This window comes from Serinus canaria, chromosome 15 (genome assembly GCF_022539315.1).
Source record: "Serinus canaria isolate serCan28SL12 chromosome 15, serCan2020, whole genome shotgun sequence".
NCBI classification, from domain to species: domain Eukaryota; kingdom Metazoa; phylum Chordata; class Aves; order Passeriformes; family Fringillidae; genus Serinus; species Serinus canaria.
The window spans coordinates 3,959,886-3,980,161 of record NC_066329.1 but is presented as its reverse complement, the minus strand read 5'-3'; the positions used below and the strand labels follow the sequence as shown (position 1 = coordinate 3,980,161).

The following is a 20,276-nucleotide window of genomic DNA, read 5'->3' as shown; positions in this document are numbered from 1 at the left end:
GCCGGGGGCGCTCCCGGGGCCGGGCGGGAGCAGCGCGGGGACCCCGCGGGGACGGGGCGCTGGGAACCTCTGCGGGCGGCGTCGGGCTCGCTGTTCTTCCTTCCCATCGCTCCCCGTGATCACAGCCCCGCGCTGAGACCCGCGGCAGCCCCCCCGCCCCGCCCGGCCCCGTCCCGGGGCGGCTCCCTTGGCTCGGCGCCGCTCGGTCCCGCCTGCCCGGAGCGCTGGGCTTTCCGCGCCGCCCGCCCGCCGCACCGCAGCCCCATGTCCGCGCTCCCCGCCGGCGCCGACATCAAGCGGGCTCTGGAGAACAGCCCCGAGACCAACATCGAGGATGAGCTGCCCGACGGGCCGCCGCAGCCGCGGCCCAAGAACTACCTGCTTCTCAGCATCCTCGCCTGCTTCTGTCCCGCCTATCCCGTCAACATCGTCGCCTTCGTGTTCGCCGTCATGGTGAGTAGCACCTCCGGCTTGGGCTCCGAGCGGCCGCCGGCGGCCCCGGCAGGGAAAGGGGCATCCAGCCGCCTTGGAGCCGCTCGTCCCGGGCGCCTGCGGACACCGGGTGAGGCAGCGAGCCTGGGAGCATCAGCAGGCGCGGGCAGGGGGACCGCTGAGCTATCCCAGCAGCGATGGAAAACGTGGAGTGAAAGGCAGTTTCCAACAAGTTTTCGCTGTCGGGTGGCAGGTATATTCCAGTTAATGGGGTTTGTTACATCAACTAAGGCGCACGCTGAACTGGACAGAGTATCTGTATGAAAGTGTCAGCTGGAGAACGAAATCAGATTTGATTTCTGCTTTAGCTAATCAAATATAATAGGAGTGCCTTTTTTCCAGTAAACAGGCTCTTTGATACTATTTGTTAGAGTAATACAGATGATGATAATGATTGCAGGTTGTTGGCAATTGCCCGTGTAAATTGAGTATCAAACACACTGAGAGAACAGCCTTACTCCTACAACCCGGAATTAATACACATTGTCCTTAATAACCCAGCAATCCCCTTAACTTCCAAAAGATTGTTGGAACAGAATCTCCTTCTCTGAGTTAAAAGTTGCAGAGTCAGATCGTTTTTTAGTCATATACATGGATCAGTGTTTTCAGTAACACTGCAATGTATTTCTGTTGTTTAGGAGCTGAAAAAGGTTTAAAACATGTTGTGTATTTTCATCCTTTTCTCTGACAGCCAAGCTGAGAAGGTAAGTAAAAATATAGTTATTTCTTCTTGCAATTAAGTATTAGAATAGCTACCTGTGTCTAAAATATCCCAAAACATATTTTGGTAAAGTGTGATGAGTAAAGATTGATGAGAAATCACTTTGCTGAAGTTTGAAAACTACTATTCCAAAGCCATTGTTCAAATCTTGGGGTTTTTGGGTTTTTTGTTTTGTTTGTTTGGTTTTTTGTGGGTTTTTTTTGTTTGTTTGTTTTGGTTTTTTGTTTTTTTTTTTTTTTTTTTTGTAGTTAAGTATTAGTTGCCTTCTTCTTCTTTTTTTTTTTTTTTTTTTTTTTTTTTCTTCCCTCTGTGTTTATTTTCTTTGTTGTTACCTTAACTATACAATATGCTTTTTTCCTTATTTTGGGATGGTTTGGTCCTGCTGGTACTCAGCATCCTTTCTGTCCATGGACACTGAGGGTGCTATATAAAGTAATGAGAGCTGATGATCTGGGGCTGGGAGCGTCTGTTCCCTGTGACACTGCTTTCATCAAGGTGCTGGGGCTGTACAGAAGTTAACTGTCAAGGACAGAATTTGGCCTCTAAAGATTTTTGCACCCCATATGGAGAAATCTCCACCCACAGCCTGGTTGAAGTTCATGCAGGCTTCTGGAGTCAGGCATCAGTAACTGTTACCAGGGGATGTGAAGGAACCAGGGTGGGAAGAGCACTTCCTGAATGCTGAACAGCCTGTGCAGGTCTCAGCTGCCCACTCCCTTACAAGGGGAAACAAAAACCAGACCAATGGCCTCCCCTGGCTGGGAATAGCTTCTGTTTCAACACATCCTACCTAAAAGCTCTCCTTTTCTATAAAAATAGCATGTCCAACTTCTTTTCCAGAGCCTGACCCCCCTGCCTTTCCAAGCTGCAACCTGTAACTGCTGCATTATCCTCAGCTGCAGGTTCTGCATTTTAGCCTGTGCTGGTTTTATTTCCACTTCTGCTGGGATCTGCACCCTCCCTCCCTTTCTCAGCTGGAGTTGCTAAGGGTTAACACTAAGATACAAGAGTGGATTATTTTCTTTTCGTACAGAAGACACTTTTACAGACTGTAGAGCTCACCTGAGACCTTGGGTCAGATTTAAAGACCCTCACAAGTGGATTTTCTACAAATTTCCACTTCATAAAATGGACCTAAAAGGAAAAGTTCTACTGGCTTCTAGAGGGGGCATGGTTCAGCGCCCTGTGTACCTGTGTCATGTCCTCCTTAGCTGTTCTAAATTCAATGTTTTCACTCTAAAAGTAGAGTCTGGGCTCTAACACACCCCCAAAATAAGTGACAGATTTGTCTTCAGTCGCTTCTGTGTCTTCTGCTGCCCCATTTACAACTCCAGCACTGGTTTCCTCACTCCTTTCTCACCTTTGGAGGCTCAGACCTCACCGTTACAGATCTTACCTCCTTTACTTTATTTTTAGAATAAACCTTTTGCAAGTTCTCCTTATTGCAATAATAACTTTCCTTGCTCCTTACCTGTGTGTTTCTCATGGCAGGGGTCAGACGAGAGCAGGTAGAAAGGGCATTATTGGCATCACTGTGTTGCCATATTGGCATTACAGGAGCTCCAATGAGCCACTGGCCACTTGCAGGGTGAGCACTGCTTGGCATTTTTGGCAAATGGATTTCTGTTTTCCCCAGGACTCCTGGCTGTAGGATCACTGCTCTCAATGCCCTTCTGCAGCCCCAGACAGATGCCATCAGTTCTGCTCCTTGTTGCTTCCAGCTGCTGGGTCACTGTGAGCAGCCGTGTCACATTTCTGTGCCATCAGCTGGCTCAGGCAGCCCCAGGGACACCCCCTCAGCTCTGCCCTCTTCTTTCCCATGCAGATGTAACCACAGGCAAGAGTTTGGGGGCAGGTAGCAGGTCAGGAGGCTTCTGTGGCACAGGAGATTTCTCTGGTGGGGCTGGGGGTGGGCACTGTGTCACTGAGCTCTTTGGCTCCTTCTCTGCAGTGGTGAACCCAAAGAGCTCTCAGTGAGCTACCAGCTGTGCCTGACACCTGGCTGGGGTGGACTGGCTGTGTTTGGCTCATGGGACCAGAGCTAGAGGGAGGCTGTGGAATAACTCTGGGAAATGAACTGGATATTTTCAATGCCAGCTCTGAGGTCTGACAATTGAACACGTTTTGTTGGCCTTTCTCAGTACCCCCCTTCAGCTGTCTTCATTTCAAAGATCGCTATGTCAGACTAGTTCTGTAATTCCATAGGGCCTTACATTTGTAACAACCTCCAAACAGTCTCTCCAAAGCTATTTCTCACTGATTTTTGCTCCAAACTCCCTCTTGCTGTTGACACATTTTTGTTTAATCATTTCCATGCGTCAAACAACATATGTGGTCAAGCTGTGACAATCTTGGCTCATCTGCCTCTGATAGTAACAAGTTCTTTGTCTGCATTTGCTGCTATTGGACTCAGATGCCTTCTCTTTACATGGGTTTCCCTAAGCAGAGACAACAAATCAGAGAGTGGTGGAAGCCTTGGGGACAGGAAAGGATGGACTTTGCTTTCTCAGGGAAAGAGGATCCCAATCCTCTTCTGATTGGGATCCTAATGAGCCATGTGCAGTGTGTTGGCTGTGGCCAGCTCAGTGACCAGCAGAGTGACCAATGTTTCTGTATTTAGAAAGTTTACTTGCAGAGTTTATTATTTATACATCCCTTGTTAGGTAGCTTGTAGGTACCTGGATATCTAACACTATATGGGACAGCCTGTACTCACTTCAGGAATATTAAACAGCATATTTAATATTCAGGAATATTTAACAACAGGGCTTAGCAGCTGCTGTTAAGGCATTTTTGCCAGGCCCTTGCCTTTGCAAATTGGTAGGTTTTTGTTTTTCCTCAGCAGCACCCTGCAGAGCCAACTCCCTTTCTGGGTCCTGCTCAGCAACTGCCTGTTTTGAATTGCTCCCCAAGTCCCCCCTCTCCTTTGTGCTTCCCTGTGAGCTGTTCCTACCGTGAGGAGTCACCCTGAGTCAGCAGGTCTGGTTCTTCCTCAGGTCTGAACTAGAGAGTGTCTCCTTTCCAGGCACAGCCAATTAAAGTTCACCCAGCCTGGCTTATAGAGCCTAGAAAATGCTGATCAGAGAACCTCAGTCTGGTCTGCCCAGATCTGTAAGAAATGTAGAGGAAGATTTCTGAAGTAACTCAGTGTTCCTTCATGGTTTTGCCATGATCAGTGCTCTGGGAGTGTGGAACAGAAAATACACCTAAAAAGGGATTAATATTTTATAGCTAATTCAGCACATTTCTGTTCACATTTCTGTTCACATGAGGTCAAGTCACTTTATTGTTGAACTGAGAATGTTTTATAAATAGATGTGGGTGAACCTGGTGAAGTCACTGAGATTACTCAAGTAAATAAACAGCTGCAGAACTGTGGCTTTAATTTACATTATGACTTCATAACCAGTGAGGTAGAAGAAACCTGAGAAATCATGTGGTGTTAGGCTGAAAAGAGCTGAAATTTGTTTTAAAAGTTGGACAGACCAAATGCCTCATACAGATGCTGTGCTCTCAATATATTGCCCAGCCCTTGGAAATAAACAGATGTAACAGTTAAAGCTTTAACAGTTGATGTTATCTCTAATGTTGAAAACTGGAAGCTTGACCAGGAGCCCTTTGAAGCAGATGGAAGTAATGAATTTCAGAGAGGTTTGCATCAGACCCCAACCACTCCCTCAAACCTCTTTTTTTTTTATTGAATGCTTTCTAAGTTATTTCATTTAATTTAAACCTCTTCATAGAGAAACTTTAGTCTCCTTCCGGACTCTCCCAAATCCTATTCCTTATCATTAATGTTGTTTTCCTACTCTTCATCGTGGATTTATATTAAAATGCCATTATTTATTAAAGTTTGCATGGTGAATTATTTATGCAGTACCTGCAGAAATCACATGGACATTTTCCAGACTTCCTAAATACATTAGTAAAATGGCCCAGAACTGCAAGCTGATGCTGTCAGGTCTTGCTTACAACTCTGTCTCACTTTTGAGACCACAAGCCTGGGGCACTGAGTGGATGGTGTCTGCAGAACCCCTCTGCAGATGCCATGCAAGGGGAGCCACAGTGGCATTGGTGCCTGTTGGCAGACACAGGAGGAGGTCAGTCTGCTCAAGGCCAAGCTGAGCTGTGTTTCTCCTCCTATCCCTTTTAAAGACCTTTCCAAATGTACTTTGAGAAAGCTCTTCTGAAGCCAGGCCTGCTGGGGACAGTGGAGTGGCTTAGGTGAGAGGGCTGTGCCAGTCCCTTTGTAGCAGGATCAGGCCTGGCACTGTCCTGTTTGACCGTGTGCTCGTGTCCATCTCTCATTTCCATCTCTGCCCTCTTCCCCCATTATGTGCTTTCCAACCTCAATGAATTCTGACAGCAGAGCAGAGGTTTTAGTGATATTCTTTGGAGGCACAAACCAGAGAAATGTTTAGGCATGTGGGCTTCCAGGAAGGGAAGAAATGTATCAGTTCTCTCTTTAAGGACATGAGTGCATCAACATCTCAGCCTTTCATAGACTTCAGAGAATAAGTACCTGCACTTATCCTTGAGATGCAGTTCTAGGAATGCAGGCTGTGTTGCTTTGGGACTGTCTGGGCTGGGCTGATGCTCCTGCAGTGCTGACACCATGAGTGCACCCAGTCCATTAGCTCTGTGTGCTCACTAATTGACACAGCACACACATCATGCCCCTCATTGCTTTCCTGCTTGGGAGAAATGGCTCTACAGCTCTGAACTTCATCCCTTTCCTGCCCTCCACAGTCCCAGCTCTTCACTCTGTTGTTCTGTTTGATGCAAAAAGTGATTTATAGCCGAAGCACTTCCATTATAGCACTTGGTGATACCTCACACAGTCATTTTCTAGAGACAATCTGAATTCTCTAATCCAGAGAGCAGTTCATTTGATCAGGTCCCCATATCTCTCCCTCTACTCTTCCCATTTCTCTGATACCTCCTGAAATATATACAAGATACTAAAAACCATGTTGTGACTAATCTGATTCCCTGAGGAAGTATGCTGAGTTCAATAGTGAAATCTGATCTAGAAATCTGGACTCAGTGTTATGGCTTATGAACTCAAACTCTCATGATTTTACAAATTAGACAGGACATTATTCTTAGGAATAATGTCTTGTCTAATGCTTTGATAGCATCTCATTCTTGGGAAAAAAATTCTACAGACTGTGTTTAGACTCATGTACTACAGTACTTCGTGTGGTTCACTGAATCTTTTCCTTTAAAACAGTTTGGTTCAACCAAAAATTAATTCAGAAAATCCTACAGTCTGTCTCACAAAAGCCTTGAGGGTCAGACTGGTCCCATCACACATTGCAGTCTGAGCATGTAATGAATGTAAAGCATCTGCTAAGTCAGGGGTGGTTAGAGAGAAACTCATGGGGATATCTGATGCACACCTCAGGATGGATATGATAATAATTATAAGTGTCTTCCAGAAATGCAAAGGAACACAACTTCTAGCCCATGAGGATGGCACTAAGATGTTTTGTACAGGTGACCTAGATTTCTTTGGTTTGTATTTTTACCACCACTAGAAAACTACCTATTAATTCTTCAAACTTTGGAAGAGTAAAATATTGGGAAACTAGGTAATTAGTAAGCTTTTTAAAGTCTTGCTGAGACTTTCTTTTAAAATGCAGCCTATTTATGCTCTTTTTTATGCTTATAGTCTTGTACAGAATAAGAATTTATCTCACTACTAGTGAAGTGGCCAACTAATAATTCCCATATACTACAAAACTATTTCCAAAGATAAAAGCTACTGGTTTATGCAAGTGGGTTGATGGTGGTTTGACAGGTTTTATGCTGGTGTGTGTGGTATTTTTGGGGTCCCCTGTAGTTGGGAGGAAAGATGACTCTGATTCCATGTTCTTAGAAGGCTGATGATATGATATGATATGATATGATATGATATGATATGATATGATATGATATGATATGATATGATATGATATGATATGATATGATATGATATGATATGATATGATACTAAAGAATAGAGAGAGGATACTTACAGAAGGTTAGAAGATACTAATGAAAAACTCGAGACTCTCTCCAGAGCCTTGAAACAGCTGACTGTGATTGGCCATTAAGTTAAAACAATTCACATGTTGGATAAACAATCTCCAAACCACATTCCAAAGCAGGAAAACACAGGAGAAGCAAATGAGTAAATACTGTTTTCTTTTTTCTCTGAGGCTTCTCAGCTTCCCAGGAGAAGAATCCTGGGCAAGGGAATTTTTCAGAAAATATGATGGTGTGTATCATATAAAAAAAGCCCCACCACTGAACAAAAAAAAAGAGCTGTAGCTTCAATGAAAGGTATTGAAAATTGTCAGTGATGGAGAGAGATGGGGAGACTGACTTGGTGATCAGAATCCAATTTTATTGTGGGATACAAACGCTTCTATACTATTTCAGGGAGACTGGTAAAGTGTACTGCAATGATTAGGTTAAAATCACATACACAAAGTTATGCATATAAAAACATCTCTTGCTTGCAGAGTTTAATGGGATTTTCTTTTTCTGGTAAACCCATTTAATTTAATCTTCTTGCAGTCCAGGTCTAATTTTCAAAGTTCCATTTGCTTTTGCCAAGGTATCCTGTTATCAAATCTCTTATGTTAAGCAGGTCCAAAGTCCATGATCTGTCTTGTGTCCCCCAACATTCCAACAGAAAATGAGTGGAACAGAAAATTGGACTCCCTGCTTAGCTTGGCAGCAGACATTGATTTGTTCTGTTGGTTCAGAGCTGCCATGCTGCTTTGCCAACAGGTTTGTGTGATCACAAACAGGGAATCACAGGCAGAGCTGTGATCCCCTGTTTGCCCTCTGCAGCTGTGATCCCCTGTTTGCCCTCTGCAGGCTCTGAACAGTTACAACCAAGGGGACATAGAAGGCTCCAAGCGGCTGGGTCGCAACGCGCTCTGGGTGGCCGTGGCTTCCATCATCATCGGCCTCGTCATCATCGGCATCTACTGCGTGGTTCACTTCACAACGGTGAGCAAGGGCCCTCACAGCCCTCCCTGCAGGCCTCCAGAGCAAGGCACTCAGGACTGCCACAGCCACCTCTCTTTATCTATCAAGGGATGCATGGATGCTTTCCAAAAGGATTTGATCATATTTTACATGTTAGAAAATTCTGTTGTCTGTGGTTAAACAAGCGACTCTGCCTCAGCAGCAGATGGTTTTCTAGAAACTCTTGCAGCTCCAATAAGTTTTTCCAATTTTTGTCAGTTGCTTTTTGGTTTTTCTCCTCCTCAGCTTCACCATCTTTCATAGCAAGTGACCTGAGATCTTTAAATTTCAGGCAACAGAGTCCCCCAGGTGCTGATTTTCAGTCTCAAGGTCTGGCCAACAGATCTTTTAACTCTGCAAGGAGGAGACAACAGTCAGTTACTCCTCTATTGTTTGACAGTAAAACAGATGACCAGAACTATATCAAAAGTGACCAAAAATGTCATTGTGACTTGTGTCTCTGTAGGGTAAGGCCCTTCACTCCCCATGCTATGTTATTGTCCTCCCACACCTGCAATAATAGAAACAAAGCTCAACAAATGAATCTCTGGGGTTACCCAGCTGGATTACTGGAAAAGAGAACAAAAGCAATTGAGGGTATTGATAATCTTTCTTAAGGTTGTGCAACAATATGTTCTTTTCTCCACGGTACTGTGCACTTCCCATTAAAATAACCAATTTAAATGAATTTATTATTGGCTGGTTTGGTTGGAGGGCATTTCAGTGCACTGTACAAACTTATGCACAAGCTATAAACAGAGAACACCCCATTTACCACTGAAATGAAGACACCTCTGGGGAGTGGAATGGAGTAACTGGTTAAATGTGTAGAGCATTTTCATACAAAAATTGAAGCAGAACATATTGAGCTGCAGGGAAGTTACTGGACAGGGGGTGCAGCTCTGTGGGATATTATTAGATGGTGCTACAGACTCTCAGTGTTCTGTGCATTCATTAATTTTCTGTGCATTTTGCAAGCAAGAGTCTTGGTTCAGCTTGTGTTCAGCTCATTCAGTGCTGGCAGATATAAACCCAGGGCCCTTCAGGCTGGGGGTGCCAAGTTTTGTTATTGACAGCAGCAGTAAATTCCTCCACCTTACTCATCATTTCTCAGGCAAGGAGAGCAGCTCAGTTATTTTTTCAAAGAAGGGGAGGGAAGGGCAGTGTGAGGAGTGGCAGACAGCCCTGGCCTGAAGCATTCACAGTGACCAGGCAACAGTAAACCAGGAAAATACAACTTTGTTTGAAGACTTTTTAATTTGAATTTGGTTCTGGGTTTTTTTTTTTAAAGAGAAAACTCTCTGTTGGGTGGAAGCAGCCAGGTGCTTGGGAACCCTCAGAACACTGCTGGGATATTAATTTCTGTGCATAGTTTCCACAGAGCTTTCTTGGCCAAATGGTACCATGACTTTTGGGAGGAGTCAGGGTTTACTGCATTCACTCTTCTCTGTGCCCTTCCAGCCTCTTCACTGTTCCCCTTCTCCCTCTCACTTGTCACCCTCCAAAGAGCCTTTGCTTCTAGGAAAGGATTTGATGGCAACAACAGTCTTTTGATGTGAAAATGAGTGAACAGAAGCACCAGCTGGTCTTTCCACTCTCCATGCTTACCTGGGTCCCCTCTGTTGCCTGACTCTTGGATGTTTTTCCTTTATACTAAATTGTCTTAGTCTGATGTTCCACTGCTGTGAATGGCTTTGCACACTCCATTCAGTGACCTCACAGCCATTTGTGCCTTTCTCATGATTATTTACTGACAGCCACTTTGCTGAAGAGATTGTAAATTAATTCTATGCTAACTTTAATATATGTTTTAAAATTAGTAAGGTGGCACAAAATAGCCTTTATACAATAATATGGCAGATTAATTTGATCACCATTAAGCACAGATTTAATGTTTCCATGACCTACACATGCATTTTTCCTGGAAGTTAGACTTTAGCAGTATGTATGAAAAGCTTGACCCTTCCAAGATTGATTCCTATACTTTATCCACTTGAAATTAATCAGATACCACAGTACCCAGTTCTTCCTGCTGACATTCCTTGTGGCTTCTTTTGGTCTTCAAGGGATAACAAATCTCACTGCAAGTTACACTGGGGAGATACTGCTGCCAGTATCAAAGATGCAAAGTGTACTGAGAACTCAAGTTCTCTTCCACAACATGAAGCCTCTGAGAAGCAACAAAAGTGAGACATCCAAGTCAGGTTGTCAGGGAGGAATCTCTATCAATTGTTACACAACTTTTCTTATAGGTACAGGAACTTGAGTCAGGCCCAGCTGGCTCTGAAGCCTCCTTCAAAACAACTCCACATGCCTAAGCCAAGAGAAAAATATCGAGTCAGGTGTGTTGAGGGTAGAAATGGTAGAAGTTGCAGAGAGAGGAAGAGCAGGAAATTCCTGCTTTGAGCAAACAATGATTTTATACCACCAATAATACTCCCAAATGTACCCCCAATAATAGTGGCAGACTTGGGAAGAGGAAGACCCTTTCACTTTTCAGCAAACCCCTATTCTAAGTGTCCTCAAGTGCCTTCCTTGGTTTGTTCAGTCACAGAGCAGCAGCAGCACAGGAATAACAGCAGCCAACACCTACGTCTGCAGGGAAGAAACAGCCTTGACTTCTCCTTTTGAAGATTTACTCAGAGCTAAGTCAGCTTGGGGCTTCTCCTGCTGCCTTGGAGAGCCTCATTTGTCTCAAACACTGGCATGTTATCTTTAGCTAACATATATTAAGATATGTAGTGAGACATATTTATATCCTGGAACAGGGCCCACCCAACACTTGGGAACCATCTATGATCTGCAGCCATGCCCCTAAATGTAGGCAAGGGGAAGCCATCACTTGCATCACTGGAGCTGACAGCCCACCAATAAAACTTGTGTGTCCTGATCAGTGTGAAGTGGTGTGTCCCTCATCCTCTGAGTGCAGAGCTGTGGTGTGTGTGAGATCAGGGCTGTGCCTCATTCCACACTGGGCCAAATTTATTCTTACTCTTCCCCATTTGCTTTTAGCCTCCCCTGTCAGTTTCCCCTGTGCCCCTGCCTTGCCAGTCCCGAGTGCTGAGCTACATTTCCAGGGCTTGCTCAGATGTAACTTTAGCTGGTATTTGTGTCACCACAGTCTGGCCTCAGGCATGTTGTCCATCAAGAACTGCAGTGAGACATGGGATGGATTTGCCTTCCCTGAGGGGACACCAGCGTGACCTGGAGCAGGGCAGGGCTGTGTGCCACAGCCTGTGTGTGCCATACCCTGCTTGCTCCCACCCAGTGCCTCTCTTCTCATCATGCTCCTCTCAGAAACCTTTCCCCAGACTTGCACAGGCCTGCAGTCAGCCTTCCAACCTCCAGGCATTTTTTGCAGCAAAAGGTGGTGATTTTGTCAGTCAGTGAGGGCTCTCAAGTCATTGACAATCTGTGGTTTCAGAGCAGCCTCAACGTTTTTGAAGCAGATTCCAAGTTCTGTTTTGTTTTGGGTTTTGCTGACATGAGACAACCTTGGATTTCATTTGAGTTCTGCTGGCAGGGTTTAGGGAAACAAAAGCCTGAACTGGATCCTCCTTATTAAGTGAAGGAATCCTAGGTATCCCAAACCCTATTCTTAACTGGATCTAAACATGTCATATTCTACTTCATGCTCTCATGTGAGTAGTTCAGAACAATAGTCAGCTCCTCATCGCACATACTTGTAGACCACCTCTAGTGTCTGAGAGACACTTTGCAGTGCTGCTCAGGGCTGAACTAGAGCTCACATGAGTTTTGCCACCCAGCTGAGCCACAAAGCATTTCAAATACAGCCCACGTCTTCTATGCTCCTCTCTTGTGGACTTATGCAGTCTGGACAAGTAGGAGTGAGCCAGGCAGAAATGTGGAGGATGAGTGAGAGGTGTTAGAGAGAAGTAAAAACTTCTCTAAATCTACTACCGAGACAGCAACAGTTTTGCTCTGAGGAAGGAAGCAAAAATGCTGTGACTTTGGAATTCTATGCAAACCATTATGATATTTTAATGCTTTCATAGAGGAGCCTGAACTTCTGACCCCTTCCTTAATCTCACTTGATTTAGAACTTTGCCCCAGGGAAGCCACAGAAATGCCACCTGTCAGCATGGCTTCCAAGGAACACAAAGCCAGCCAGGCTGTGAGGGAAACACCAGCTTGCACTGACTGCTCAGAATCAGAAGGGTTTTAAATCGAGCACATGTGCAGTAATGCAGCATTGGTAATGCCAGGTAGAAGGAAAAGGAGTAAGTGTTTAGATTGTGCACCAGGGACAGATGTACACATACAGTTACACATATAGTTTTCTCACTCCCTTAGAAATGATTCTTCAGGAGGAAAAGGAGTGCAAGATTATTTTTAATATCTCTGCTGTCCTGTTCCTGAAGCTGTCAGAAGCCTTTGCAGACATTCCACTCAGTGACTGCCTGTCTTTTAGAGACAGAACAAGCTGAAGACCAGCACGAGGACAGGGATTACTCAGCCAGCCTCCAGATCTTTACACTGGCCATCCTGTCCTCTGCACATTACCATAAAAATAAACAAGTCAGGGTCTTGTGCTGCAGAGACTGGCCTGCCAGTAAGGGACAGAGAGCTCCAAGCCTGAAGTCAGGGCCTTTCTGTTCTTTAATTCTTGGGGTCCACCCAGGGAGCTCATACTGCTGCTTTTCTATTGTAAGGGTACATACAGATTATTTCCTTGATCCTTACCTTGTTTTACTGGATTTGTGAAAATATAGGAGTCTGAAGTCCTCTACTTGTCTCAAAGTATTCCCTCAGCTGGGAGGCTGAGCAGTGGCACAGTGTGCAGGTGCACAGACAATGTGGTTACATCAGCCTGAGTTCTTAGCAAACCACATGAAAAATCCTGGTGCAGAAAGGGCTGTTTCATCTGTGCACAGAGGAGATGTTCCCACAATGGATTCTACCCATGAGTAGCATCCAAGAGACAGCAAAGTTATTAATGCTGTCTGCAGGATATATTTACTGGGCAGTGCCTTGGGTCCCAAATCCTCCTTAAGGAGCTGCTAGAATGTATCTGCCTGATGGAGGAGATCCCTCAAGCTGCAGCAGAACCCAGAATCCAGGGATATCTCAGGGCATCCATGGGTATTATCTGAGAGCTTTCCCCTACACAAGAATTTGAGGGAACTCCTCAGATCCTTCCTCTCCTAATGCAGATGCACAGGACAGGTTTCCCAATCCTTTTAAAGCACGTTTTGTGTGTTACTGTGGGATTTACCAAGTTCTCCACTGCTAGAGGGTTGTTCTTGTCTGACTGCTTTATGTACCTCTCCAAGGAAGCAGAGATGCTGTTGACCTCATGAATCTTTGTCAAGTAAGAGCCCATTTCCTGGAATGAAAGGCCCTGATTTGCATTGATTCAGGTAACCCAGTTTAAAAATTCAGTTCTGATTGACAGATGACCAATGCCATTAGAAACTCAGCTCCTTGACTCAGAACTGTATTGAGCTGCTAGTCTAGAGGGATGTTTGTTAAGAGAACAAGTACCACTAATGTGGCATAATGTATCCATTAGATCTGTAGAATTAATAATTTAAACTCACGGGGCAAACTCTGTCTTCTCCTTCTTTAAACACACATATTTCTGTGTCCTTGCAGCATGCTATCTGAAGACCAGGACTGCACTTGGATGATATCAACATGTAAACCTCTGGAGAGGGAAAAAGAAGAGATGGAAACCATTCCAGGCTGTTAGCTCTGACCCTACAAGTCTACAGCAGAGGCATGTTGCTGGTGAATGAACTGATAGCCCAGTTAGTTAATCAGCATGCCGTGACCAGGTTTTCAAAATTATTTATTTATAAGACATCTCAGTATAAAGCAGCATTTTCTCTTTTACCCTAATGTATAATGAGATCTTGCCCTAAAAAAAATCCCTTTTCTTTCTCTTTTCCATGGAATGTATGCTGGATCTGTGATGTTCCCTGGCTGACCCCAGCCAGACAAAGCCAACATATCCAGACTGTTTATGGTGCACAGCGTAAGATCTGATGCACAGCCCACTGAAGCTAGTAGGAGAACTCCTGTTACTTCTGGCAGATTTTGGATCAGGCCATTAAGGATTTTCTCATTACTTTAAAACAGTCTCAACATGACACAACTGTACCCAAGGGTTTATGATTTTATCCTGCTTTGTGATTTTATAATGCCGTGGGCGCACTCTGACTCAGCAGCTGCTTTCTTTTGTCATCCTCAGCTTTTAGAACTTTACCTTGGATTTTTAAACACCTGGGACCGATTTCAATCACTTGATTATTAAGAGAGACTCTTCTTCCATAACATCCATGTTTTCTTAATGATTTATTTTTGTTTTGTTGTCTTTCATTGTTGCACTCCCTTGACTTAGCTCCTGTCTTGCATTAAATTTGCACTGATCATATTTTCCTCTTTAAACCTCACATATGTAAAAAGTTCCTATTTTTTTATCTGACAAAAGATCTTCTTTTTAAAGAAGATGTCCTTCATCCCTTTGTTGTTGTGCTTCTAGCAAGGCACATAGTTTCATTGTGTTCTGCTTTGTTCATGTGGGTTTTGTTTAGCTCATCCTCTCATCTCTATGACTGGTCTGTGTGTCACTGCAGTTAGAGATGGACAGACTTCTGCACCTCTGCCTAGTTACAGACACACTTCCTGATCCTTAGACACCACTCAGCGAGCAGCCTCAGGTTCCACAACTGATGGCCTCTAAATTACTGCACTTTCTTGATACCTTGTGAAAATCTAGCATGGGACAGCTGTTTTCATTAGCTATTTCACAGATTACAATTATTTTGTCACACAAATGTTCCATATTAAAAGGAGTGAGCTCTGGTGAGCATTCAGATGTGGCTGCACCCTCAGCAGTTGCTGCTCTGCTCTATTACCACACCTTCAAGCAAGCTGTGCCAACTTCCACTCCCTCTCCCTGCACCAGCATCAACCTGGAGCGACTGCCCAGAAATCCAGGGAGTTCTGCAGGTGCAGGTGAGAGCAGAATCATCTGTCAGGATTTCAACAGCCCATTAAAAACAAAAAAAAGAAATCCTCCCAGAAACCTTTACCTGTTAAAGCATATGCCTGGAAGTAGCATGTATTTTTTGTGCCTTGGTATTATATTTTAAATGTGCTTTTTCGCTTTCCTTCCTGCCAAATTCTGTTTTTCATTGAAGTCAGTGAAGCATTACCTCTCCTTAATTACTGCAGTATTAAACTTCACAAACACTGGTGAAGTCAGCTGTTTTATTAACCATTTACACTGATCAGATTTGTCCACATGGGAATCATGCCACTGATTTTGATGATCCCAAGAATTGGCTGTTCTGTGAACTCCTCTTTGGTTTTTGAATACTATTTTAATGGTCTGATATGTCTTGTGGGACTTTTAGTAGCTTGCCTTATTATCAGATATGGTAGAAATGTCATTGACAAGTGGAATAAAATTACTTTTAATTCATGTCTATTCTGGTATGTGGGAAGTGTCTTTCCTAAGTTTTGTTGCCTTTTTCTACTGGAAAGAGTAATATCCCTTTTTCTAACCCCTTGGACAGTTTCAGAATGAAGGGAATCACAGCAAAAGGAGGTTTCCAAAGCTATGTGGGCACCAGAGAATAGGGAGAGGCAACTTGAAGTATTTTTTTAACTGCCTGACAAGGGTTGAGATCAATAGGAGCTAGACACCCGACTTGTTCAGAAGCTTTTGAAAACCATACTGGAAATCTAGCTTGCATCTTGTTCCTCATAAATATCTTTGAAGTCTCACTCTTAATATAATTGAGAATTGAGCCATTGTACCTTCTGAAGATAAATGTTGGTACCATACAGTGCTATTGATTGGTATAAAAATAAAGGCTTTATATTAAACCACTTAATGTGACAGAGAGGAGAGAATGCAGCAATTCCTCTAATGTCCTTAGTGCTTCTGTGTCATAGGTAATCTTATTTTTGCTTTACTAATGTATTGGTATTGGTTCTCTTCATTTATTTATGTTTACATAAATTTTCAACCATGTTTGGGAAGTGCAGCTTGTGCTGGAAAGAGGTATGGTCCTTGTACAACAACATTGTTCTGATGTGTGACAGAGACATCCCAGAGCAGGCAGCAAACACAGAGAGCATAAATGACATTTTAGTGGCCAAATCAGCAAGGCCCTAGTGCCAGCAGTGGGTGTGGAAAGCAGAATGCAGGTGTCTGACTGGGGAATTTGTGCCTGCTCCATATTTAGAGGGACATGTATACAAGTTCCATTATCTCTGACAGCTCTGGAAATTACCTGTTCTTCATTGTCACACATCTAGATTTGGATGTGGTCCATTATTCTGCATTGGAGCTACCTTTTTTGTAGGAAAACACCCCTGTTATATGATATATGTGCTGAATGATGTTATTTGATGATACAGAGGGAGGTGGGAAGCAGTAAGATGTATTTCAACTCAACATCTGTGTTCTGGGTGCATGAACAGAGTCTTCCTTCTGCAAAGCTGCATCAGGCTTCCATTTTTTTGGACACAGTGTCCTCACACACTGAAGGCACCAACTAATGCCTCAAGTCCAGCTCCCTTTTCTTTCCTGCACATATTACAGGCAGAGACAGATGGCAACTTGAAATTGCTGGCCTCAGCTCCTGGATCATGTTGGCACCTTTGGCTTCTTACAAGGCAGCTGCATTCTGCAAAACAGCCCAGTGCACGTATCTTGATATGTAATCCTAGAAGAGGCTTCTAAATATAAGTGGGGGTTCTTTGCTGCTGTTTGAAGGGGGTCAGCCAGACACTCAAAACGTGGTGTAAGTTTCATCAGATTGCACACACCAAAAAAAAAAAAAAATCTCGGGGATAATATGAAATTAAATTCTTGGGGTGCCTCCCTGCAGGCACACCCGGGGGTTTACAGCTTTCCCCTGAAGATCAGCACTGGCTCTTCAATTTATGTGGTTGCAGCCAGGATCCATGAGTGGTGACACTCCAGAAGTTGTAGCTTTTGGACCTCTATCTTTGGATATGTGCTCACAGTGTGTTCTGCCTCTCAACCTGGAAATAGGTTGTATCTGGTTGCTGCCACAGTGTCCCTCACTCTCAGCATCTGTTCAGGTGCCTCTGCTGAAAGTGTGCAAACATCTCTCTCTAGGCCCATTTCCTCCCCTGCACCCTAACTTGGTCTGCCAGTTATTTATTTCTGATTGCCTCAGAAGGGAGAAGATGGAGGCATCTCCCCCATTAGTTTTTACTTTGTGTGTTTGTGTGTGCACGTGCAAGAAGAGTTGAAGGGTTGAATTCCCAAAGGCAAATAAGATCTAAATACAAGGAAAGTCACTGGATTGATGGGGCCAAGCTGGTTAGAAACATCCTGGTAACCTGACAGCTGTTCAGGAGCCTTTGTGGAAGGTGGAGCCCATATCACCAAACCTTGAACAGCTGTAGAACCTACCCTGGCTTTGTAGGAGATAGCTCCAGGCAAGGCTGGAGCCCTCAGGGTTCTGCAGGGCTGCTGCCTGACCCCCACCTTTCTGAGACAGCCCTCAGCCTCCACAGGCAGCACCTTCAGGCTCAAAAACTACCTGAATGTCGGTTTCCTCTTACAATCCTCCCACCTCATTTTGAATTAGCAGGTGTGCAGTGTTGGAGCAGAGAAGGGATGCAGTGGTGTGTGAGGGATTCCTTCAGTGCACTCCCAACTTTCTGTTTCCCAAGCACAACGGCACGTTCTGCACTCACAGCAGGACACATGTCCCAGAGATGGGACTGAGCCTCTGAGGAGGCTGCCCAACCTCCTGTGCTGCACTCCCTGCCAGCCTGACAAAGGGGGCTAAACCCACAAGGGGGCCTGGAAACATCAATCAGCCTCTGCAAAGATGGAGGAACAAATTTGGGACCCCAAGGCATGGTAAGAAATTAACTCTGTCTTGAAGTCTGGGGTAAGTTCTGTTCTGCTCCCACACAGCTCACTCTCCACAGCACTCAAGCTGCAAGAAGCACTTGCTCATGTGTCCTTTATAATGTGATTTATGGCATGTGTGAATCTGATCTCCCAGCTCACGACTGAGGATGGCTCCTCTGGGTTTGTCATCTCTCGCTGTAGGGCTGAGTCAGCTTCCACACCACTTGCAATGACTTCTCTTTGGCTAAATAAGCTTGCATCATGTCAAGGGAAAAGAACTTTGCCAGATCTCAATGGATTCTTCAGGACTCTGAACTGCACAGCCTGAGGCTGAAGGCATTTCTTTTTGACACCTACTCTGAGGTAAGAGAAGGGGAAACACCACTGGAAGGGAAGTATCCAGACCAAAGCAGGCTGAGTGGTCATGGTGAGCCGTGGCAGCCTCGTGTTCACTCTTCAGCCAGTATTCAGTGGGGGCTTAATTGCCTTTTGATTTTAATCAAATAACAAGAGATATAATCCAAATAGTGAAAAGGAGAGATTCTGGCCTAGAGCATGGTGTTTGGTGAGTGTCATCCCTGACTTTTGTGCCTGAAAAGCTTGTAAGGTCCCTCTTTAGCCCATCTAATCCAAGACATGCATTCCCCTGACACAGGTCTGTCCTGACCTCAGACCTGTCCTGTTTGGTCCTTACTCTCTCTTAAAGTGAGTCAGCTGATAGAGAGGGACGGTAAGTGATATCTCCAAGGGGGTAGAGTGACTCAGTAGCAAAGATGTCACTTCACTTGACCCCTCAGCCTGTACAGCACCCAAAGTGCTCTGTAATGATTCCCAGAACTTTGACTAACTCTGCTGAGTCTCATCATTTTAAGAGCCAAGAACCAAACTGCCTTAAAATTAACTTCTGACTAAGAAGATTTAATAGTCAGGCCAGGTCTAGCTCATGTTTACTAAAAAAGGTAGGTGTGAGGGAAGGAAAAAGGAGCTGAGCTTTGCTTGTGGCTACTGACATGGCAACAAACAGAGACCACACAGTTCTTCATGTCCTGCAGGTCTTTTACAAGCCTCTGCTTTTAAAACCTCACATTGTCCTAGCAGGTGGTGTGGCACAGTCATGACACCGGATGAAGCATTTAATCAATTACTTTTATCTTGTTTTATGGGCTGTGAACAGTCTGAAAGTGAATTTTTTTTTAAGGGAATTTCTTATTCAGAATTAGTCATTTGTGTTTTCCCCTGGTCCTTTTTCCCCAACAGGGGCAGAGGTAGAAAAGGTATTTTGTAGTCTTCCTTTGGAATGTGGAGGCTGGTTCAGATGGGGTGGAAGAGGGGGAGTTTTTATGCCCTTCAGGCTGCAGAGCATAAAAGAAGGCAAAAAGTCACAGATGCTGTTAAAGGGGGGAGCAGAACTCCAGAGTTCCAGAGAATCAGTGGGAGGCTAAGCTCTGCCAGGCCCTGTGGCTTGTCTTTAGCTAATCCCTCACTTCCCACATCTCCTGCACCAACAGCTGTGAGGGAATGGGGCTCCCACTCAGGCTGAGGGGAGAAAACAACACTGCAGTGAACGCAAGGACCGTGCACACAGACGTGTGTGAGGAGGTGGGGGATGATTTAGGTGTTCGTGGTGTGATGTCATCCAGCCCTCTCAGGGAGCAGCTCCTGACAAAGCAAGTTACAGCTGATTGCTCCAGGACTGTGCTACACCCACCTGTCAGGGCCAGGGGAGACAAGAACCAGTCCTGGAAGGGGAGCAGACACAGGGAAAACAGGGAGCAGAGGGCAGCAACAGCGAGGCTGAGATGCCCTCTCCATGGCCTCTGTCCTGTCCACAGGCCAGCAGCTCCCAGAGGTTTTGGCATGGAGCACATGCCAAGGATGGTTCATCACCATGGAAGGAGGAACCACCAGGTTTTAACACCAGACTTTAAAATGAATGCTTTTACCTACCACAGACTGCTTACCACAGTCTCATGATCTGCTAGGAGCCCTTACCCTGCAGTTTGTTACCACTCTGTGGTTCCTAGAAGAACAAAAAACATTGCAAAAGCCAGACCCCAGATGGAGGTACCGTGGCCTGTAGTGGGTCCATGTGGCTGTTGTGCAGATCATCACAGTGGTCCTGGATGGGCAAGTGATGGGCGAAACACGGTACCCTGTACTGCAAACAGT

At 44.8% G+C, this 20,276-nt stretch overlaps 1 protein-coding gene across 1 annotated transcript; it reads left to right on the top strand.

Annotated features, from left to right (window-relative positions):
* The first annotated feature begins 253 nt into the window (after nt 1-253).
* TMEM233 (transmembrane protein 233) lies at nt 254-15,690 on the top strand. The gene is made up of 3 exons (XM_050980500.1): nt 254-453; nt 8,084-8,218; nt 13,853-15,690. Exons 1-3 carry the CDS (start codon nt 265-267, stop codon nt 13,862-13,864), a joined length of 336 nt encoding a protein of 111 aa, XP_050836457.1. The 5' UTR covers nt 254-264; the 3' UTR covers nt 13,865-15,690.
* Nucleotides 15,691-20,276: the final 4,586 nt, after the last annotated feature.